Below are 24,581 nucleotides of genomic sequence, written 5' to 3' on the forward strand. Positions count from 1 at the left end.
AGAGGTTTCGTTGGGGAGGGAGAACAATCAACCCTGGAAATAAGCAAACATTGTCAAACTTACTCCAAAAAAAAACATTTTGCTTTATGAACTTTTCGAATAACACTGCCACATTATAATGAAAACGTGTGTATTACATATTATCCTGGCAGGCTTTTGTTCTTTCTTTCCGACTACGGAGAGATGATAGCAAACTAATGCTTTAATATTCACAATGACCAAAGGGACACGCTACTTTGGATGTCCCTGTCAAATGAACTTATTTAAGCCCCTCAAAACCGATTTAGAAACATTCATTGTTTGCATCTAATTAATTATATGCTCACACTGTGAAAGTAAAGATGTAAAAACCTTATAAAAATTAAACAAAATCAAAGACTGGCACCTGAAACACAATAGCTGGAAGTGTGGTCTGATAATACCCATCCTGGTCAGCTTCTGGGTCTGCATTCTTCAACCAGTCCTTTTTATCAGTCTCCAGAGCTTTGCGCAACCAGCCAATGATGTTCGACTGCAAAATGTGAACAAGGAGAATGAATCAGAGAAAGTAAACAAATACAATAATGCTTCGCTATAGCAGCCATATTAAGAAATATTTACATATTATGCTTTATCAAAAGGAGCTATGACCCTCTCAGGAATTATGCAAAAACATTCACAAATTCTCAGACTCCATGATATCATTACATTCTCAGTAAGAGTGCCTGTCGCCTTTAACTAAGAGTGCACGACCATAACCACTAAACAAGCCTGGTGTTTAGTGACTCCCAAGATTTTCTCTCATCTCAAAAGTCGCACAAAAACCTCCAGAATCATCAAAACACAAATCAGGACCAGCCTTCACAAACATTTAAAAATGGTGCAGATGTTTTATAACTTACCTTATTGTCCATTATTACTCCCACGGGGTTAGGATTATTAAACTCTTGTTAACCAACCACCTCTTATTTAAATCTCCTTTCCTAAAACACTAGAGTATGCCACAATACCTAAAACAACTAATTCTTACACAAGTTCCTTGAAATATTATTCTGTGTAAAATTAAATGCCGAATTTCAATCCAACAACATCATCCATGACCTCTAAAGAGTCCTCAGTCAAGGGAAATTGCATAATCCACCCAAACCTGTATAAGGAAGACTGCCTCCATAAAACGGACGGGTGAGATGAAAATGTTCTGGCATTCTGTGGATTCTGGAAGCCTTTAACACCGTTAACCTCAGAATCCTTCTAAGATGCACCTCCCCAATCACAAGTGATGGCCAGATAGCTGAATTTGGTTTGCATATTACATACATAATGGGCGGTGCGGGCCCACATTTTGGAGCCCAACCTATCAACAGCCTTCTTCCTATAAAAAAACCTTTCAACACCCAAAACACCTTTCTAGGGCGAGACTTAGGCTGGAGACTGGGCTGGTCAAACAATATTTAACCCATGAGGCCGACTTTCAAAAATATTATTTTTGAATCCTAAGATCTCCAAGGGAATCCTTAAAGAGCTGCCTTAGAGACATATTTGAAAAAGTTGCCTCGCCATGGAATAAGCAGCTTACAAGAGCCATGGCCTCCATTGAAATAAACAAACCAGCATTCGCTCTCCCTTGCATTTCATACGCCAACTGGAAATCGTGTATCAATAAACAAGTCTAACTAGTCTCGTTCCAGGAAGACCAGGCCTCATTAAAAACACTATCTTTCCTGACCCCGCTGAATGACTCACATTTAGTAAACAAACCTCAGCCCTACCTTACCGTCCCGCTTAACCCTAAAACTAGAAGAGAGATTATGTACATACGATTGCTGGCGCTTCCAATTACGGACTTAAGCCAGGCCTGGGCAAACCAAAACACAGAAGGAGCATGTCAACTATGTGACTACAAATGTGATTCACGGCTACACCTCCAGTGCTGTTGCCCAACCTTAGCAACTGAAAGGAGGCTCCTTCTCAGAGAACTATGCCTGAGAGAAAAAGTAACCACCTGCCATGAGGCCTCTGCAGTATGTTTCTCACAGAAAAAAAAACTCAAATCCCAGCCCGCTGCAGAAGATTTGTACAATTTATCAGGGTTGCCAAGCACCCCGGAACTGGCCCTGTCCCAGCCCTAGTAAGGACCAAAAACTGGACTATTTTAAACACAGGACCTTGAAAAAACACTCTCCAACACAGTTGCAAAGCAAAAGCACTCTACGAAAGAAAGAGTACCAGTGTGTAGAAGGGGAACTAAAGTAATCCTGGAGATGTGAGGAGCCAGGTGGTTGTTACTGTCATAGGGGACCGGAGAAAGAACGGCCAACCGCAAATATGTGAAAAAGGCCTGAGTCAAATGTTAGGACTTAATTATCATACCTTATCAGAGTTTTTTTTAACCTTTATGAACAGTGATGTCTTTTTCCTTTTAATGCAAATAAATTCAAATTCAAACAACTTTCTTCCATTTACTGCCTTGTATTAAACATGGGTTCCATGCATCTCCTATTCAACATCAGAATTTCAAGCTCAAATGCCAGAAATACATAGGTATATCTCACCCTGAGGCACACATAGAGAACCAGAAAACTTTTATTACACACTTTACATTAAAGAAATGCCAACTGATGAAAAACCATTAACTTCATCTTTTATATTTACAGAATGTATTCTTCTTTTATTTTACCATTATGTTTGTTGCACTGGTCTACCATTGGTGCAGCCTCCAAGAGATTGTGCTATGTCATAACTGCAGCTGTTCTGGGCAATCTACAATCTGCATTATTGCTTGGTGGAGATGTAATGTATATGGCAGTCCTAAAAAGCCTCCTTGATAGAATATGAACGTAAAGACCAATGTAACACTATAGATACTGAACCTCTCTGGCAGGGTAAAGAACAGGTCTCGCATTAGTTAGACTTAGAGATTTTAACAGTGTTTATATTTTGCTGAATTTGTTTGTTTTTTGTGTACTGCATGTGTTTGCTAACTATTCAGAAAACTGAACTAGCCCAATCCTGAGGGAACAGAAAGACAACCCGAGTAGCAGCATTCATGAACTCAGAAAGAACATCTGACGCCATTTTTGCTGTAACTCAATCTGCTCTGAATAACGAGCCGCATTCTTGGAAGTTCTATTCCCTAGTACTTCTTCACAATAATATTCCCCTACAAGTGAATTACCAATGTCGCATTACATTTGGCCTTTCCTAAGAGACAGATCAAAATACTATAATCTGCAGAATTGTTTCATACTAAAGTCACCATTTTGGCCACAGAACTCGACATAGTAAATACGACGGCTGATATATTTGCACACAACTCTCCTGGGAGCACTGATTTATGGAGATCCGCAGGGCTCAGACACCGTACTTTGGGCATGTCAGCTGCCAAAGAACTCTAGATACTTTCTCAAATATTACAAACTAGGCTACTCACTAAGAAAGATCCTATGACTATTCTACTTTCATAACCTTATGTGAATTTATATTGGGGGGGGGGGAATCTCCGTCAGCTGTCCAGTACTATGGCCTTCACATCCTCAGCATCTAAGAATTACCCACTTTCCATTGCTATCCGGCTCAATTATAGACACCTGGAACAATCAAATCGTTAACGCAAAATCATGGCATAGCAACAGGGATTTTGCCTCCTGAATTCAAGTTTTACAAGTTGAAAAGAGAAATGAGGTTCATTTTTTGTTTTTCTGAATGTTTAAACCGGGCCTAATTACATTTTCCAACCTGTTTCTGCCCACCATAAATCCTCATGTATTACCTCGAATGATTTGCTGAGGGAAACATCTGGGGTAGAAGTACAATTTGCTCCTGACCCAGAATGTGAAATTGGGCTCAAAGTTTTGCCCACGTGATTCTTTATTTGCTGGTACGTGATGAAACGTCTGAAGTGAGCAGAGCCCAGCTGGAAACTAAAATCAGTTTAGGGAACACGTTCACACCAGCCCCACGCTGGAGGAGGACCTAAGCAGAATGTGTCCAGTGGGGTGATGGCACACAAGCAGCTCAGAGAGCAGCCTTGCTAGCCAGCAACCCACCTGGAAAATGCCCGAGTGCGGGATGGCCAGTCCGGCTCCGGCATCAAAGTATGACCTGGCGCTCGCATTAGATTAACTCACGCTCTGCATTGTTTGTCAAAAGCGTACATTTACAGGCGCTCCAAAACAGGGGTTCCCTAAGCAGAAAACACAACACGCTTTCCTTTACCGTAGGATACAGTTGTTAATGCTCTGCTGTGCACTTGACTACCTCAAACGATTGCGAGCATTTTGTTTCCTCTGTGGTTGTAACGATGACACCGACCCTGTAAATTCAGCAAACGACGGCTTCCTGGAGCCGGAGCTCCTAGTGAGGCTCGGCGACGGGCACAAGGATACGCAAGTACACATATAACGTCTATGCCTCCCAGTAATTGGTTATTTGTGTATCCTGTTTGCAGTGCACCATAATTACATCAAAATTCAGGTATTTTCGTTTTACAAAAAAAAAAATTCAGGTATTTTCAGATAGAGCACAGCTGGGCACGGGGAATATGTTGGCTCGACTCTATTAAAAAAAAAATGGTGACAACACGTTTTGGACCGATACGACACACCCTTGGTCTGTGGCATACAGCAAGGGCGCGACTAGGCTGGCGAGGAGTGATAACTCAACTCACTCCATTATGGGACGTGAAGCGATTGGGGAAGCTCAGACAAAGTAAAGGTTTTGAACATTGGGATACTATCGGGGTATCGACTGTGGGTGACATGTGGCAGAAAGGGGAGGCGATTCCCTTCGAGCAGTTAAGACAAACATACGGAATGGCCCCCTCGGAACGTTTTAGATATACACAAATACGACATGCCCTGATGACAGTATTACCGGCAGGCTCAGAGGTCCCAGAAGCGTCCCTCTTAGAGGAAAGATTGCTAACGGACTACATGCCGCAGAAGGCAACTTCTCTCACCTATCACAAACTTGTAAATAACTTGCCTGACCCACTGGGACCCCTAAGAGATAAATGGGCTCCTGACATTGGCGTAACGGATGACACAGAATGGCAGGAAGCATTAGCATCCCCAAGGGAGGTGGGTATACCCTCAAGACTCAGGTTGGTGCAACTGCGCATATGATATCGCTCCTACAACACTAGGCGCACCCTACACAAAATAGGAAATGTGGAGCATCCCTACTGCCTGCGGGGTTGCGGAGAGGAAGGTACCTTTTACCACACCATATGGGATTGTCCCAAAATAGCAGAATACTGGGTTAAAGTGGGTAGAGGGGGTCTCACTACTGCCTGAACCTAAGCGCTGTGTGTTAAACGTATGGGAACCAAACGACCTCACGCGTATCGGACAAAGCTGGGCTACGTTGGGCATGATGATAGCCAGAAGAAATATATCACAAAGATGGGGGGATGGAGGTGCCGACCTTAGTGGCATGGAATTAAGATATGGATAAAGCCATGATTGCAGAGAGAGCAATATACCGTGCTAGAGGTTGCCCAAAGAAATGGAATACAATGTGGGGGGGCATGGAATACATACAGGGGTGAACTCTATGATCCCTTGTCTGAGTCAGAAGACAGTGATTCGGAGGCGGAGGAGGTCTAAAGACACAATGTTGGAGAAAGGGCAGGGGGTTTCGGCTGCTGTAAGATGGCTAGTTTTAAACTTGAGGAACACTACAAATGTGTCTGAAAAAGTTGTGAGATGCTGTACTGCGTGTTTATGTTCTGACTTTGTAAATTGTATGCTTTACATGAAAATGAATAAAAAGTTAAAAAAAAAAATTCTGGTATTTTCTGACATATCTAACACCGCAAGCTAATTACAATGCTCAGCTCTGTAAACAGTCCTAGGCTGGTTCGGCAGAAGTGAAATGTTTTCTGCAGGAAAGGAGGAATAGAGGTAAATGGACAAGAGGTTACATGTCTTTGGAAACGCAAGACATTTTCAGACTATGATTTAGTTTACAATGGAACGGAGGTAAGTTGTGCCTTTTTGTATATGTTGTAAATGTGAAAAAGATCAGGATAAATGGTTATCATAACTGTATACTCATATGCCTAATTAATGAAAGGATGTTAAGACATCTGATTAATGTGTTCACTGTGATTAGCAGTGGCAGCAGCTGCAGCATGTTGCAGTTTGAGGGGGTTCACACTGCAGTCACGGTGGGTATTTGTGTGGCATGAATTGATGTCTTCTGTTCGGCCTTAAGAGAAGCAACAGTAAAAGAAAACGGAATTTGGGAGCAACTATGGACACAAGCAACGAACCCAGGCCCTGCAAGAGACCCGACTTTCCTACGATCAGAGGGGATCGTTTCATGTGTGACAAAGATGAAATGAGTAATGTTCCTGTGCCCGCACGTAGGTACACCCCGTTAAAAGAGAACTGGATGAAAATATTTTCCCAATTGTAGAACACTTGCAACTTCAAGTCCGATTCAACCTGAAGACAAGAAACGTGGAAATCAAAACATGTAAAGGATGTTGGTCTCACAAAGTGGGTCTCACAGCACAGACCTGCAGCACCACTCCACGGCGTTCTCTGCCCCGCCTTCCCAGACACCGACAGACCAATGAGAGCTCTGACTGACGCATGCTCCAGGCGTGAAGCCAGCGTGGTTGCAGGACGCCTGGTGCATGCTCCTTCACGGCTCTCGCGTGAAGACATTTCTTATCAGCTTGTTAAATAAACAAGAAATGTCTTCACGACAGACGCAAACCAGGCGAGAGAAAGGGCATTACTAGAAAACCCTAATTTCCAATGGCAGGCCACCGTTTACCATAAACGGTGACGCCGGCCAATGGAAATGAGGGTAGGGGCTTAAAGCCCTCTTCTGAAAGTCCTCTCCTACAAAATCTCTCGAGGAGGCTGAGCAGCCAGGAAACTGCTGGGCTCAAATAGGTTGCATGCCAACTATTACCAGTAAGGCTTTTGTGCTATGCCGAAGACACTATGTGATCCATTAGATATGGCATCCTGCAGACCCTTATCCATTCTGATTACAGACTATAAAACCTTGAGCAAAATATTGGCCAGAAGACTTCTTCCAAAGTTTTCCAGATTGAGCTATGCATAACATAAGAAGGTTTTCTGAGGTTATTGAGGAGGTCCCCGCAGCGCTGACCTCACTCAGCTTTCAAACCCTTAATCTAGGAAAGGCTTTCAATACTCCAAGTTAGAAATACAAAAGCATTTATAAGAGGAAGGAACGAGAGAAAATGGATATCATTCCACTATGCAAGACCATCAAGGCATGTAGCACTGGCAAACAAATGTCAGCCCACACCGAGTGGGCAGGGGCACGGGAATGCAACCACTTGCAGCTAGACAGGGAATGGAGACTTATCATTATTATACGCCAATTATATGCTTCTATTTATTAGAGATGTTAGAGCTGCACTGAATTTAATTGCCCTGTGTAGGAATTAGCTCTCTAACTAGTGTACCAAAATGAGGTGCACTGAGCATAGAGTCCAGGTATCCTTTATTAGTGTACAGGGGCTTGCTCTAGCAATCCCAAAGTGCTCTATTTGTGGTAGTGTGGTCGTGCAGTCTCAGGCTTATCAGAGGGGAGTATTAGGCATTTGTTACACACGCAGAGTCAATGAATGAGCCACACCCTCAATAAGGAAATCTGTCACCCATTTAGAAAAATAACACATTTTTACATTAGACACAAAGTTCTACGAATTTAGGTAAGTACTTTGCAGATTAGCGATTTTCATAAACACAGAAAATACAGCTGTCAGATTTGCGGCACCAGCTTCGAACGTGGCAATGTTATCCTGTGGGGAAAAACATACACTGCATAGTGGTTCTTGCAATCGAGTTGCAGGGTAGTTCTTCTGGACCGCAGTTAAGTAGATGGCAAGGTCCTTAGAACAACCAGCAGTTATGGTTTACCTGACTTGGTGTATCCGGGTGCACAGGTGCTGGTCGAAAGGCTAGCCTTCAACGCTACAACTGAAGTCTATGGAGAAAACCTGTAACACAAAAATGCTGTACATGGGGACTTGGGGACAAGTCCATCGGAACCCACAGTGGGGCTCAGTTCTTGAGGGCCTGTGGGGCAAGGGTGCAGCGTTAGCAGGCTCGTACTCAGTCTGTGGGGTTTGGGTGCAGAGGTGTTTTATCTGGCGGGTTGCCTAGGCTGGAGGCTCTCACTTTTTAGGTTGACCTGGAGATAGGGACAAAACAGGACAGCAGGTCCACTCTTGATGATGGCATCTGTGGTGCAGATGTCCACCGTGGTAAGTCGGTCTTGGCAGTGTTGGTTTCTGGGTTGGACACTGAACAAGCCTTGGCTGCTGGATTGGGTCTGATACCCTGGGTACTGATGCAGGGGGTTCTGACATCTCCAAACTTGGTGGAGAGACAGATCTGACCTCCTGGAGCACAGTGACCTTTCCTGGGTGGCTGTTGCATAGGTGGACACAGTGATCAGCAAATCGGTGAACCAGACGTTGCGGTCAGTGTCTGCAGGCTAGTGTCTCCTTCACTTCAAGGGAGATGTTGGCTGGTTGGCTAGGTGCTGGCACCCCTCCGAGGCTTTTGGAGGATGCACAACTGTAGGACGAGTTGGGTCTTTGCAGTTGTCGAGACAGGAGCAAGCAGGGTTTGGTCCCAAGTTCACAGATAGTTTTCAGTTCTCGCGTTCTTCAGCTCTTTGTTGTATTTCTTTAGTCAGTGGAAATTGAGATCCTGGTGTCAGGGGGCCATTTAAGTAATGAATTTAGGGTTGTTAAGGGGAGTGAAGTGTAGTAGCCAAAGGACTACTTACCCATGGGGTCACTACACCCCCTATATAACCACATCTTGTGTGGAGTGGGCATCATCCTGTCCCAGAGTTCCTAATTCCACCAAAACAAGATGGTGGAATCCTTCTTTTGTGGAGCTCACCAGGTTGCCCACCACAGGGAAGTGACTAGCCTGGTGGTGCAACACGCCTATTCTAGCTAATTTCCCGCCTGTCCTGGTGTCAGATGGGCCTCAGGGCAGTGGGTGGCATTTCCCAGGTCTGGGGAAAGCCAGGCTCGCATATCAAAGGAGGCAAGAACTCTGAAGTTCCTGGCCTTGATATGCGAAATCACTAGCCATTTTGCTGGAGGAGGTGTGAATGCCTTCCTCCGGAGCGGATATTACTGCTGGCCTCAAAGAGTGAGGGTTCTCACCTGCAGGGGTCAGAAAATGGTTTGTGGTGGTAGGCTCAACAATACCAGTCAGCCAGCACACTATAGGATTAGTAGGTCTCAGGGGCCACCTCTAAGGTGCCCCCTGGGTGCAGTTCATATTAAATGCAATGCTGGAATCAGTGTGGATGTATTAAGACAAGTAGTTTCATACCAAGCACCATACGTTTCAGTGAAGCAATCATGTAGCTGGGGAATTCGTAATGACCAGTGCCCAGTACATATACTTAAGATGGCCTTTCCGGTTTACTTGTACCATCTAGTTATTGAACTAGACGCAAAGTGACATATCTGCTCATGCAGCTATGTTCTCACATGACATATAATGTACCCTACCTTAGGGCTATAAGGGCTGCTGTAGGGGGGGACTTACATTTATTACATGCAGTGATTTTGGCACGGCACAAAGTGAGTGTGCTATGTTTTTTCACTCATGGTTTGCACCATGACACAGTCTGCAATGGTAGGCTCCATGCAATTAGTATGGAGGTCCCCTACGGTGGCTTAATACATGCAGCCGCCCTTAAGGACCCTCTTTAGTACCCATGCCCAAGGTACCAGGGATACCACTTACTAGGAACTTCTAGGGGTGCTAAAGTGTGAGCCAACTGTGTTACAATTAGATAATTTCCATTTGTTTTAAGGAAAAGAGCCCTGCAGTGTAGCCCGGTTGGCAGGGACCCTGTGCACATCAGTCGAAAAACATCAGTATCAAAAAGTGTGTGTGGTGAGGGGGTGAACAAAAAGGGGCACTATCCTACACCCCGATTTAGGGAGTTGTCTGGCTATTGGCCTGATTTAATATTTGGAAGACAGTCCATCCTCTGCCAGGGCAACATAGTAAATTACTCTCGCCCTGATGGAGGTGCCGCCTGCCTAATTTTGAAATGTATTCTGTCCAAGAAGCCATTTCAAGCATTGACAGAAACCGCAGTGACTGAGTCGTATGTCAATCTTACAATTTTTTTTTATTTTCTAGAAGAAAATCTTAAAGAGGGATTTTCTTTTTGAACATAAGAAAAGGTCTTCTCCCATGGCGAGGAGGGTGCCCCTTCCCGCCAAGTTTCTCTTGGAAGTGATGGCCATTGAAAAATGGTCGTACGTCTGCCATTATAAATTAAGTGGGGTGACATACAGCTAAATATCCAACAATATGACGGAGTAAGAGCCATCGGAGGAGGGCGGGGGGGTTTTGACAATGGTGGAGACAGAGTAGTCTCTGACATAGTCAAACTATGGGTCACCCAAATTTAAATTGGGCGAGTTGAGCATTATGTTGGTGGGAAGGGAACTCCGTTGCCACAAAGTTCCCTCTCCACCAACATATTAATCAGGCATCAAGTATATATATATATATATATATATATATTCACTGAAAAAACCATAGGTTATAGACCATATATAGTTAGGAATTAGCATTTACAAAACCTTGAAAATTCACTGAAAAAACCATAGGTTATAGACCATATATAGTTAGGAATTAGCATTTACAAAACCTTATTTTACTCACACAAAACCATTGAAATTCCATATATAGTTAGTTGCACTAACTATATATCGCGCACCCGCAATCCACTGCTGATGATGTCACATATTACATCATTCATGACATGGTCAGTGACATCACTGATGACATCACTGATGACATCTCAAATGACATCACTGATGACATCATCTAGTGTCTGTGTGTTTTTGTAAAGTTTAAATACGTTTTACATATTGAAGAATGACTGGATGTATGGAAGACTGAGTGTGTGTGTGGCTGGCTGGGAGGTGTGTGACTGTGCATATCAATGTGTACTTGTATCAGTGATTGTATAAGAGAGTAAGTATGTGTTAGTATATGTGTGAAAAGTATGGTGTTCTGTGTTTAACTATAGATGAGGAAATCGAAGTGTGATTGATTCTTCACAGGACTGACTAGGTGTATGAGTGCATATGATAGTGTTCTAATAATAACTGACTGTATGTATGAGTAATTGTATGGGTGAATGAGTGAATGTGTGTGTAGACGTACGAATCAGTGAGTGCGTATGTAGTAACTGGTATTGGTGTGTCATGATGTCATCAGTGATGTCATTTGAGATGTCATCAGTGATGTCATTTCAGATGTCATTAGTGATGTCATCAGTGATGTCACTGAAGTATGGTGTTCTGTGTTTAACTGTATAGATGAAGAAATGGAAGTGTGATTGATTCTTTACAGGACTGACTTGGTGTGTGAGTAACTCCATGGATGAGTGGCAGTGTGTGACTGTCTGCATAGGTGTATGAGTGCATATGATAGTGTTGTAATAATAAGTGACTGTATGTATGAGTCATTGTATGGGTGAATGAGTGAATGTGTGTGTAGACGTAGGAATCAGTGAGTGCGTATGTAGTAACTGGTATTGGTGTGTCATGATGTCATCAGTGATGTCATTTGAGATGTCATCAGTGATGTCATCAGTGATGTCATTTGAGATGTCATCAGTGATGTCATCAGTGATGTCACTGACCATGTCATGAATGATGTAATATGTGACATCATCAGCAGTGGATTGCGGGTGCGCGATATATAGTTAGTGCAACTAACTATATATGGAATTTCAATGGTTTTGTGTGAGTAAAATAAGGTTTTGTAAATGCTAATTCCTAACTATATATGGTCTATAACCTATGGTTTTTTCAGTGAATTTTCAAGGTTTTGTAAATGCTAATTCCTAACTATATATGGTCTATAACCTATGGTTTTTTCAGTGAATTTCATTGGTTTTTTAACAGCTAATATCTGTAGCTGTAAAATGTATTCTTCTTTAAATCCAAAAATATATTTTATATGTTTATGAAGAATTTTTTTTTTAAATATTTTTTTTTCTTCGTTCCCGCTTCGCGAATCGGGAAGCTTCCCGTTAGCTGACCTTGATGCCGCGAAATAGACCGCGAGCCGGTAAACGTTTCTTTACCGCAAGTGCCGCGTTAGAAAACAACATCGTGACGCCTCCCGTCCGCATGACGTTTCACGTTGTCGCGTGATACGTCATATGACGTGCTACGTTAGCGAACTGGTACGCGAAGCGAGTCGCAAAGCGCAGGTTTCTGGAAGCAAACCGGGAGGCCCTGCAAAGCGCTTAACGTAAACACAGCAAGTCATGTGACTTGGTAATAACACTTTTCATTGGTTCATTTCACTTTTGGTTTCCTAATGATGTAAGACTAGGTCATATAATCTAAAATGAACACTTTTGATTGGTTGAGAACTCTTGTTTTTCCCAAATGATGAAAATCCCTCCTTCTTTCCTCACTCAGACTTTCATCATTGTGAGAGAAAGACCCTTTGTGATCACTGAGCAATGGCTTCTTTAGTAGCTTCAGCTGGTGCTTCCCCACCACCTCCACCACATCCAAGGAAGAGTGGACCACCTGCTCAAGTTATAATTCAGCAAGAAGAGGAAGAAGAGGAACAGGAGGAAGAGCACGAAGAGAGGCAGTTTTTGCCTGAGGAACCCAAGACGTCTCACCGGAAAGAAAACTTCATTTGGCAATTTTTTTTAATTCCCAAAGGTCAGAAAAAAGTAAATGCAAGATACGTAACTTGCCTTATATGTCAAGATAGACTGTCCAGAGGAACCGAGAAAAAATACAGTTTCGGAAACTACACAATGCATCGCCATATGACTAGGTGGCATCCTAACAACTACAGTGCTGCACAGTTTCGGAACGACCTAGATAATCTCCCTATTATGGCCAGAAGATCTGTTGTACCGGAAGTAACGGGACCAGAGGGCAGGGAGATGGTGCCAAATATACAAATGAGATTTGGTGAAGTAAAACACATCTGCGTATTTTGCGATGGATTCATTTGCTACGGAGAAAGAAGCATCACTCTGATCAACAGAGCTATTGACTATCATATGCAAGTTTGTACGAAACGCCCAAAATAATAAATACTTTTTTTTTGTTTTGTTGCGCCTGTTGAGCCCTTTACAATGAATCGTTTTCATTGCCCCCTCCAAGAAAAACCCAAAAAAATATAAAACTGTTCAGAAAAATTCAAAAAAAGTAAAAAAATGTTCTGAAAAATAATAAAAAAAATATAAAACAACAAAAACAATTAAAAAAAAAGTTCTTTTCAGAACTACCTCCCCGTTATTAAAAAATTGGTACAATATTTGGAACTGTGCCAACCTCTATTTCTCTTAGTTCGCTTCCCAGTTCGCTCGCCGGTACGCGAACCAGAAGCGAACCAAAAACAGTAAGTATAAGGGAAGGAAACAGAGACTTATGTTAAAAGAAAGACAGCTATAGGGGAGTAAACTAGAGATACTATTACCCGTAATCCACTGCTGATGATGTCACATATTACATCATTCATGACATGCTCAGTGACATCATCAGCAGAGGATTGCGGGTTTTTTGACAACGTGCCTTATCCACGGTTTAATAACGCTGCCTTTTGCTTTATATAAGTTTTCAAATTGTATGAAATATATACCAATAGGTCGTTATGAACCTTTAGGTAGTGCTTTTCTTCATGAGGTCTGGTCGCTTCCATACACATACAGATGTTTCAAAGATGATCAAGAAGTTTATCTGAATGGAGAGGAATGCACTGAGACGCCAGATCATTCACTAATGTGTAGGCACATACAGTTACACGGTTCATGCAACAAACACCGACCAAATATGGCTTGCGTGTTGCAAGGCACGCCAGTTCCTGCTATCATCCCCACGTTCAAGTTGTTGGAAAATGGTAGTTATTTGATGCTCAATAATGAAGATTGTTCTGAGTTAATTAAAAGTATTCCTTTTATGGTAACAGTAAGTGAACGGGTTATTTGCTGCAGAAATGTTCTATTTCCTCCCACACATGAACATAGGGAGTTTTCAATCTGGCCACAAATACCAACCTTGGGAGAGATTTCAACGGCATGGCAAGAATAAGAGCTCTTTTGTCTCAGAGAGAGGTGGCCTTGAGTTCGGCCCGCGAAACTTTCGTGCTTCACATAGCGAACACCCGTACAGAGGTGCAGACCCTTCTCAATTCAGATTTGCCTTTCAATTTCAGCAAGATGGTTCGGACTATCTTTAACGCATCCTCCACAAAGGCCCTGGCGCACTTTTTTAAAGTTGTTACCAGTGGTCTCGTGACTTCATTTGAGAAAATCTTTGGAGTCATCCCTGCTTTCTTTCATTCTATTTTCTCCACTCTGCTTCGTGGATTGGCATTTTTACTTGCATTACCAGCGGACGCTCTTGTGCTTTTTTACATTTTTAAATATGGATGTCCCTCCTATGCAACCTCCCACCCTGCAGCTGCTGACACTGTTCCGCAATCGCATGCTAGAATATTATGGCACAATGCCGTTGGCGATATTAAGCACGGCATATGGATTATCTTTTCGATTCTCCTACTTCACCTGTGTCCAGCCTGTATTTCACTGCCTGACCTGTGATTTCGATTGGGCCATTGATTTGTGTCTCTGCGGACCGGTTTCTCCTGACGTCGACTTTAATCAGCTGATGACTCCTATCATTACTCACGAGTTGGTTTGTCCTGGCGAAAGGATTATGGCTGTGGCATTGATGCATGGACTACTTGGTCCCTGGAATTTACTGGCGGCAGCACAGTCTTTCTTGGAACAGAGCTTTCTTGAAAACCCACCGAGCTGTCCTCTGATGGTGATAGAGGATCCGGTGCTGGGAGAGCACGTATGTTCTTTTCCGCTTTTAAATTGGATGGCTGAACTGTTTTCGGATGAAGACGGTGACTTCCTATTGGAGGCTGTTGCAGCTTATTTTGCATACACAGTTATGTCATAGACCTTTTTCATGTTTGATATGCTGAGTACTAGCATTTCATTGACAATTCATTGACTTATTTGTCAAGTTTTTATTATTTACCTTGCCTATTGGCTTAAGACTCGATAAAGTACTTGGCTGTTTTATTTTTCTTTAGCATTAAATTTTCCTAGTTTTTAATGCTTTACCTTGCGGACCGTCCACATATAAACTTGCAATCTGCTCTCATGAGATGGCACTTCTATTATCTTATTCAGCTCGTTTCCGGATCATGGGGAGGTGTCATCTAGGTCCTGGATATCTTTACACCGTGTTAAGTTAGCATGGGCTCATTACCGGTTTAAACGCCATTTTTCCTTTTTTGCAACTTCTGCACACGACACTTAGTTGTTGCTTTAGCTTTCCACCTAGTAGTTCATCGTGGTTTACATGAGAATAATATGTTATTGCTCTACTATCTGCTTTGCTTGTTAAACTATATCTGTACAGCGAGTGCTAAAGTTTCAAGAACAACACGATACAGAATTGTTATGAGGTCTGATCTCCACGACTTCATACTCATAACATAAGTGCAACTTCTGCCAATTCTGGGCATGAGGCGGGTTTTATATTGCTTTGCCGAACACACATACACAACAGTTGATGCGGTTCACATGAAGAGAGAGCTGGTGTATGCTGATGTGATTCCTTCAAATCTAAGACACTAAAGTATGGGCACGCCCTAAACCAACACAAAGAGACCTTCTTAGCAAATAATATAATATGTGTATTAGGGAGGGTGAGATATAAGCAGCCGCGGGCCGTGGAGGGAGTTACGGTGAGGCAGGGAGGCGGGGAGGGGGAGAAGCAGGGTGGAGCCCTCTCTACCCTGCCCCTCCCCCTCCCCGCCCCACCGTAACTCCCTCCACGGCCCGCGGCTGCTTATAAGTGTTGCTAACTCTTATTCATTTACAGCATGTTAACATACTGTCACCATTCGCTTTTTATGTACTAGTAACTATGCTGGTAATTTTGCTACTGATAATATGTGTACTTGTATTCTCCACCCTGCTTCTCCCCCTCCCCGCCTCCCTGCCTCACCGTAACTCCCTCCACGGCCCGCGGCTGCTTATAAGTGTTGCTAACTCTTATTCATTTACAGCATGTTAACATACTATCACCATTCGCTTTTTATGTACTAGTAACTATGCTGGTAATTTTGCTACTGATAATATGTGTACTTGTATTATCTAAGATACTACGCCTGAGAAGACGGCATTAGTAAATAAACATTTCAAATACACATGTGTTCTTCTTAACTCCATGTTCTGGTTTCTAAGAAATATATAACGACCGACTGTTCATGAGTTCCACGTATCCTGAGGTACTATAAGTTCATATTCTGGATTGTCTAAACATTGAGAGTTTGTTATATCCAATGTGACACTGTACCTAGCTTGCTAAGGGGTTTTTGATTACTAACGTGAGTTTTGGGACACCCTAATTCGCCGAGGTTCCAATCCTCTGTCCACAGTTCTGTGTGAGAACAGAAACCCTGCGACAGGGGCACCCCCGACCCTTGCTGGAGCTTCATCACACTTGCGATACAACTCCAGCAATGCGCCACCTTTACGGCACAGATACATCACGCATCTGTGCTGTTTTTGCCCCATGATGCGCCGCATTGTAAATGCAGCACACCATAGATGACGGAACAGCGGCACAGAATGACTAACACATCCCTGGTGATGCGCCAGTCATCATAAATGTATCCCTATGCTTCTTATCTTGTTAGAGATGAACCGCCATATGTATCATCAAAGTTTTTTGCATTTCCTAAATAGCGAACTTTAAGGAATAAATAGCGATTCTTTACCATTCCTAGTTTGCGATTAGCTATTTGCTAATTACAAATTACCCATTCATTTCCTTCATTTCCATAGGGCGGTTGGACTCACTTTTAGCTCGAACGGCTGAATGGATTTCCACGAAACTTGGCAAAATTGTAGGGACTGGTAGCCCGATGTGCCTTTGCTATGTCTCAAGATATATGCTCCAGTGGTTTTTACGAAAATTAAATTTGAAAAATATATATTGGGCTACATTGGCCTATATATATGTTGGAGCCCAAATGTAGCCCAATGTAGCCCAATGAAGCCCAATGTAGCCCAATGTAGCCCAAAGATGGCCGCCAGACACACAAAAAAACAAATGTAGCCCAAATATCAGCCAGATGTAGCCCAACTATAGCCCAGTGACAGAATGACCAATCAGCTTCGCAAACCTCCGTTACGCGAAGCGGAGCGCTGTTACAGATATATATCTTTTTTTGAACGTTAATTTCTCAAAATCCACTGGAGCACATATATTGAGACCTAGCAAAGGCACATCGGGCTACCAGTCCCTAATATTTTGCCAAGTTTCGTGCAAATCCATTCAGCCGTTCGATTATTATTATTATTTTTTTTTTTGCCCCGCGGGGCCCTTTTAAAACCTCCACATCAAACCTAGGGGGTCAGCGAGGATCTACTATGCCCCCTTATGGTCATTTCCCCCTTCGTTTTGGCCTCCTCTTGTCTCTCGATCCTACCGAGAGACAAGATGGCGGCCGCTACGGACTTTTTGGAATGTTGACAGACGCCAGAGAACCAATCAGCTTCGCTTCACAAAGCTCCGTTGCGCGCAAAGTACGCGTCCTGGGACGCTGCCCGGTCCGCTGTTACAGATATATATCTTTTTTTAAACGTTAATTTCTCAAAATCCACTGGAGCACATATATTGAGACCTACAAAAGGCACATCGGGCTACCAGTCCCTACAATTTTGCCAAGTTTCGTGCAAATCCATTCAGCCGTTCGGGCTAAAAGTGAGGCCAACCGCCCTATGGAAAACTCAATGTTAAAAACACGTTTTGGGACCCCCCTTTTTTCTCGGCCCCCCCTTGACGAACCCCCCCCAAATTTTCAAGGGCTGCTCAGAAACAAAATGTGCCATTTTCCTGAAAATTTCAGCCAATTCCGTCCACAAACGCCAAAGTTATTAGACATAGAATTTTCAAAAATCCCATAGAGAAAAAATCCTAACTATATATACCTACTGGCGACCGCCAGTAGGTAATATATATATATATATATATATATATATATATATATATATATATATATATATATATATATATATACATACACACACACACATATATATACATATACACACACACACACACACAACTGGATAACCTACCTTGGACTACCTTGGAGCATGAGAAAATGCAGGTTAGCCCTGGGTAAATAAAAAAATCACAACAGACTCAGCAGTTAGAGGCTGAGGGGGTGAGCTCGATTTTGAATTTTATCATCCGGCTGCCCGATTAAAATGGACGGACCAGTGGCTATGTGGGTGACATTTAACTGAAACAGTGATGATGGAGAGCTACAAATGAATGCCCCCTGTGATGTATAGACTTTTGAAGAAAATGTAAGAAAATGTATGGATGTAATCACTCCTAAAAGGGCTTTTGCCTTTTTTGGGATCAGAATTCAGTAGCTTCGTGAATGAGTTTGGAAGGGTTCCAATTCCCTATTTATAACTGCTGCAATCACTATTGAGGAGGCAGGTGCACAAATGCTGCTGTAAACATTTTTTTTATTTTTTTAGAAAAGATTGAAACAAGTAAACAATCAAAAATAAACAAAATAGTTGGAAGCAATTTAGTGATAAACCTATCCTGACAAAGAATGGATGATTTTGGCTAAGGCTCCATCTCTAGTGATATCAGAGGGAGCTAATTGGTGGGGGAGGAGTTTGTTCCATAAGAAGAGACACCATCAATTATCAAAAACTAATCATAACAGAGCAATAGTTTATTATTACAAAAGTTTGGTGGCAGACATGAGTCAATAGATATCACAGTGATTAAATGGTACAGATTACAGGAGTGAATTGCACTAGTAGACAAAAAAAAGGGGTGCATTAGGATAAACTGCATAGTGACATAGCATAAAACAGTGATTGTACGGCTAATATGACAGTCTAAAAAGTTCACACAAAATTAAAATTATGGAATAGTCCCTCAATTTATATAAAGCGTTTCAGAGCAGTATACAGCCAATGGCAACATCATTGGGGGAGGCGCGACCAGGCACCATTACACAGAGGCTGGATGGGTTATAACCTCAAGTGCAAAGGAAAGAGAGGAGTACATACACCTTGATACCGATTCGGCTATGTGCTCCAACAATTATGTTGTTAACTCCAAGGACTTGGGACAGTGCTTAAAAAAGTGCCAGTGACCCATTAAAGCCACTGTAGGCACTAGGGTTAGAGTCACAACGGGTCACATAACAATAAGCTAGGGCGATGGGAATGTGCAAAAATGAATAGAGATAATCAACCAATCTGCGGAATCCTGACCTTTTAGGGTCAATGATGGGAGAGGAGTTGGCCTAACGGCTAGGGCACTCGACCTCGGACCTGGGGATCTGGGTTCGAGTCTCGGTAACGACGCCAAAAAACTTCCTGTGATTCTGGGCAAATCACTTAATCTCCCCGTGCCTAAAAATGAATGCGTGTCCTCATGTAACGTAACTGGTGCTATGTAAAGCGCTCTGATACCTGATTCAGTTCGGGTCTAGTTCGCGCTATATAAAACTCTGCAAAAAAAAAAAAAATGATGTTCAAGGGTATAGGATTCAAGTTCACCACGATACTTGGCATTACACATCTCCCAAGATAAATACACTGAACAAATATTACCCCACAGATTAAAATGGACACTTGAGATCGGTCAGGAAGTGCCTGTATCGTACAGACCAAGCCACAAGGAGATATCTGCTGATGGCAAATACAATAAACCTTGAGGAATCAGTTGTAAGGATCCTGTGGGCCACCTGAAATCTGTTGATACCGAAGGGGAGGCCAAGGGGCAAATTCATTTGACATAAGAGAAAAGAGCATAAAGTGTTCAATATCCTCACGCTTGAAGCACATAGTTTGCAAGCAGGCATCATGGTGAGATCCTGAGACAAGTTAGTTATGGGTAAAGGTCCCCAAAGGCAGAATGCCAAAACAGACTTTGATATATAGGCTTTTTGCCATTTGGGGGGAGGGAAGGGGGAGGAGATTTCATCGATGTAACCCTCAAAATTAGGGACAGGTTTACAGGACATAAATAGAAGTGACAAGGAGCCAAGATTAGTTGAGCGGTGCTACTTGTCCACTATGAAGCTCTAGTAAGCTGTCTGACAGTTATGGGCGTATTGCACTACTGAAGATGGTGGTACTCCCATGCCTCCTTTATCACTTCACAAACTTACCACTGCATGTCAGGCCAGCGCTATTTAAAGGCTTCAAACGAGATATGCGGCAATTCATTTGGTGCGGGACACGCAGCATGGTAGCACTAACCAAAATGTACCCCCCGACCGATCGAGGGGGCCTTTCGCTACCCAATATGGACAATATTATCTAGCTGCACAACTCCAATAGGTAGCAAGATGGCTAAGTGCACGATACTTAGAGGACACATCCACGCAAGCGCCAGCCTCATCCACCCCCAGTAAGTAACGCTTTTCCATCCAGGCAGAAAAGGCAAATCACCTACCCAATTACTAGTAAGGGTGGCTTACAACTGTTTCCACTGCAGTCTACGAATTACAAAACGGGTCACCCCATATGTGCCGTCTCTCCCCATACTTGGCACGCCCAGGTGACGCCAAGCAATCATTGATACAGAGCTTTCCCAATGGAAGGAGGCAGGAATACAAACTCTAGGGGAGTTATGCAGTGATTTCTTTTTTTTTTAAGACCAACGGTCCCAAACTTTATTTAGTTTCACAGACAAGGTAAACAGCAGTCACACAGTGTCATAACAATAAACCACTACTACAAGCGGTACTCGGCTATCAGTACATAATGACATGTCAATTGAATGCGAGTGAAAATAAACAGTAGCTAGTGGTAATGCATTAGTTCACAAGTAGCGGTGCTAGTAAATGTCTCGTGCCGCAGCGCTTGTGGCTCATGGCACTGCGCTAGGACCAGGGTGCTGAAAGAAATCCAACAGTCATTGCATTAAGTTATGTTCCCTGTTCAGTACAGTAGCGAGCTAGAGCAGGATCGTATCCCCCGCCGTCACCTGGATCGCTGGGCTTCCGCTGCCTGTACATGAAAACACCCAGGTGCCATTGTATGATACGGAAACCGGGAGGGGGGGGGGGTCGAGCATTAGCGCGTGTACAAAATCAACAGTCTCTGCGTCAACCAAAAGGTATAACTGGGAATTAAAAGAGGAGGGGGAGGGAGAAACATTTCAACAACTGCTGGACTAGTGTACGTGCATGTGGTAGTGTGTCTTGAATCCTAGCTGTGTGTGGTGCACCCTGTGTGGGCTGCGCAGGGGCGGGGGTGATCGAGGATGTGGTGTCGCCACGGCCGCCGGGCGGGGGCGGGGAGGGAGGGGGCAGCGGGGGGGGGGGGGGAGGGGAGCGGCGGGGAGCGGCAGGGGACATCGTTCGGGAGTTACGCAGTGATGGTCAACTGTTGCCATTCGAAGTACTCATTGAAGAATCAGGCTCACTGCAGGGCCAGTTTTTGCTCCATGCTGCTGTGCCAAATGCCCAAGATGTGATATGATAGGGGGAGACCTACTACACATGCTTTGGGCCTGCACAGATAAACAATCGTACGGGGAATTGATCACCAGACATTTAGCCCAATATACGGAACGCATACTAGATTGGTCATGGGAGAAATGTATATTAGGTCTAAATCAGAGGCCCAAAAAGTATAGCATGATGACCCGCTATGTGAATCTGGGACTTATAGTAGCCAAACGGCTGCTCACACGACGCTGGAAATCCCCTGAACCCCCAGCTGCGAACGCCTGGTTTCAGTCATTTCTTTGCTGGGCACAGGCCGAAAGTAAAGCACTTCGTCATGAAGACGTGGTGGGGATACGGAAGCAACCGCTGGCGGCAGAGTGGGACGCGATATTGTTAGACTTTCGCGCATCCAGGTAGAGCAACTCTGAAACACTAGACATCGCGCCTGAGCGAGATGAGGGGTGAAAACTACTAAATCATGTAGAGCACGCGGCACATTGTAACACAAACAGTAATCAGTAGGTGTTGCAAATAGGGCTTTAGGTATGGTATGCGTCTCACACATATCCAGGCTACATGTGGATTGCTTAAGAAAAAAGAGTGATGACAGGGGTGTGTATTAAATATGACCAATCTTAAAAAGATATAGGCAAAGGCGGGGTAGGCTAAACACAATAGCGATACATAATGACTGACACGGTGTGCTAATTTAATTGTTCAAGAACAGGAGGAAGGGTAAATATACTGTTTTTCTTGCTATATCAATGTTATATTGCAGAATGTTGAAGTCTAAATGCAATGGGCATTACAATTACTGTAAACATGCTAGATATGGCTCTGGGATCAGCCACTGTAGTAAACCGTACTGTGAACTTGCCCAGGAAGTCTACATGTGTAAATTGTAATGTGTTTTTGATGTACAACCTGATATGTGAAAAACACAAAATTCAATAAAAACAACTTTAAACAAAGTGAAACTCCAGTAAGCTGTCTTTAAGATAGTCTCAGAATTCCACGGGAAGTGGATCTGCTGTATGACATGTAAAAGGCAATAAAGTCTGTTTTTAAAAAAAGATAGTCTCAGAATTGGGGGTGATACATTCGGGAGAGACATAAAAGGATCGTAAACCCAGTTTTACAAACCAGTTCTTAAGATGACTGAACCACTTAATCTTGTTGCCTGTATCAAGGCTCCTAATTTCAAAGACATTCTTTCTGTATAAGTCCAATACTTGGCTGGACCAGAGTCCGGTCTAATAAGGAAAGGGTCTTAAGGCAGCAAGATATTCTTTGCTTTTTTGGGCAGTAGCAAAGATCCTAGGAAAAGTGGGAGCGGACTGGGGGAGATTGAGCAAGGATTTAAGGAACTTATGGGCACATGCATCAAGATGAGGAATTGCAATTCCTTAATAGCGATTTTTAAGCAATCGCTACTTAGGAGTCGCAATTCCTTATGCATGTAGGTTTTTCAAAATTAATAGTGATTCCTACACATTCCCTAATAGCGATTTCCAAATTGAGATTCATTATTAGGGAATGCTTTCCCATTAATTCCTATGGGCCTAGAGGTGTATAGAAATGAATGGGAAACATTTGCAATTTGCGATTACCAAATAGGGAATCGCAAATTGTGAATGCAATTGTAAGGGTGCTAGGGGGCCTAGGGCCCCCTGATGCACCCCCAAAAAGCGTAAGTGTGCACAAGTTGTGCACACACATGAACTAAGGGCATGTGTGTGTGCCACAATGCACTTAGTAAAATGCTATTTTGTGCATTTTTTTAATGATGTGCAAATTAACATCAACTTGAAGTTGATGTTAATTTGCGATTCCTTAATGCAAAGTCGCTTTTTGAAAATGCTTCTTGAATTGCATTTGAAGAATCGCAAATTGTGATTCCCTGAATGCATTTCCAAAATAGGTAATTGCATAAATTGCGATTACCTATTTTGCAAATGCATTTGGGTTGATGCATCAAAAATGGCTCTTTACCAGTCGCAAAGGAGCCAATTCTGCAAATCGGCCCGTTAGCGACCGATCAAAAGATTGATGCATGTGCCCCTTAAATTCTTTTGATTTTAGCAAGTTGTTATTTGAATGTCCCCACAGGTCAGCACAATAAAATGCTGTCGTTTACATTTTGACTCTATTAACCTTAAGAGCCAGGGTGGCTGCCAGACTCTGAGACGTTTTGTGCACTTATTTTCACAATGCCAGTCGAAGAATGAGGAATAATCAGGTTGCTTTTAAGAATCTGGGCGTCCAGGACAGGGAGGGAGTGATCCTAACCTCAAGGTAGTCAAAGGATGAGATCGACTGCAGGGTGTCAGCCAAGAGATAGCTGGCACCTTGAATTTCTAGGGGGTCTAAAGGCCATGAGCTTGGTCTTCTGCGAGTAGATTTCCAAACCTCTTGATGAGCACAAGTCCTCCAACTTAGTTAAGAGGAGTTGGAGCCCAGAAGGAGTTCTTCAGAGGAGGAGGATATGGTACACGAAGAAGAAAGCAGGGATCTTAGTTCCACTCAACTTCGGGACATCTGCCCCCTAAACAACAAGATGGTCAAAAACCCCATTGATGAATAGAGAAAATAAAGTAGGTGCTAATACACACAGCTGGACACTCCCCTGCTGATGGGCATCGGATCGGTCTGCTCCCCCTCAGGACCCCACCGTACACTCACAAAGTCACCCTGATGAAGTCTGATGAGGATGTTTAGAATGTCCAATGCAACTCCCAAAACACAGAAAACCTCCCAAAGAATGCGCCTAGAGACCACATCGAATGCGGCCCGAGGTCGACAAAGGCCATGTACAGATAGTCTTTATATATGATGGTGTATTTCCATACGATTAGAAGGAAACAAAGGACCGGATCTAAGGTACTAATCTTACGTGGGAATCCAGCTTGGAAGCAATCATTTATCTCTGCAAAAGATCACTATAAAATAAATCTGTGGTTTGACTGGGATTCTGTGTTCGCAAAGCACAGACTTTTTTTAGTACCAATACCATTTCTTTGGGGGGGTAGAAGGGAGTGGAAGTGG

At 43.1% G+C, this 24,581-nt stretch overlaps 1 protein-coding gene across 3 annotated transcripts in view; it reads right to left on the bottom strand.

The window, feature by feature from the left end:
* The window catches only part of EXOC3 (exocyst complex component 3), a 175,298-nt gene that overhangs the window by 110,915 nt on the left and 39,802 nt on the right, over window positions 1-24,581 (bottom strand). For all 3 annotated transcript variants that reach the window (XM_078687789.1, XM_078687790.1, XM_078687791.1), the window contains one exon: window positions 386-511. In XM_078687789.1, the coding sequence (XP_078543915.1) occupies window positions 386-511 (126 nt within the window). The remainder of the gene's footprint in view (window positions 1-385; window positions 512-24,581) is intronic.

Source organism: Lissotriton helveticus, chromosome 4_1 (assembly GCF_964261635.1).
Source record: "Lissotriton helveticus chromosome 4_1, aLisHel1.1, whole genome shotgun sequence".
NCBI classification, from domain to species: Eukaryota; Metazoa; Chordata; class Amphibia; order Caudata; family Salamandridae; genus Lissotriton; species Lissotriton helveticus.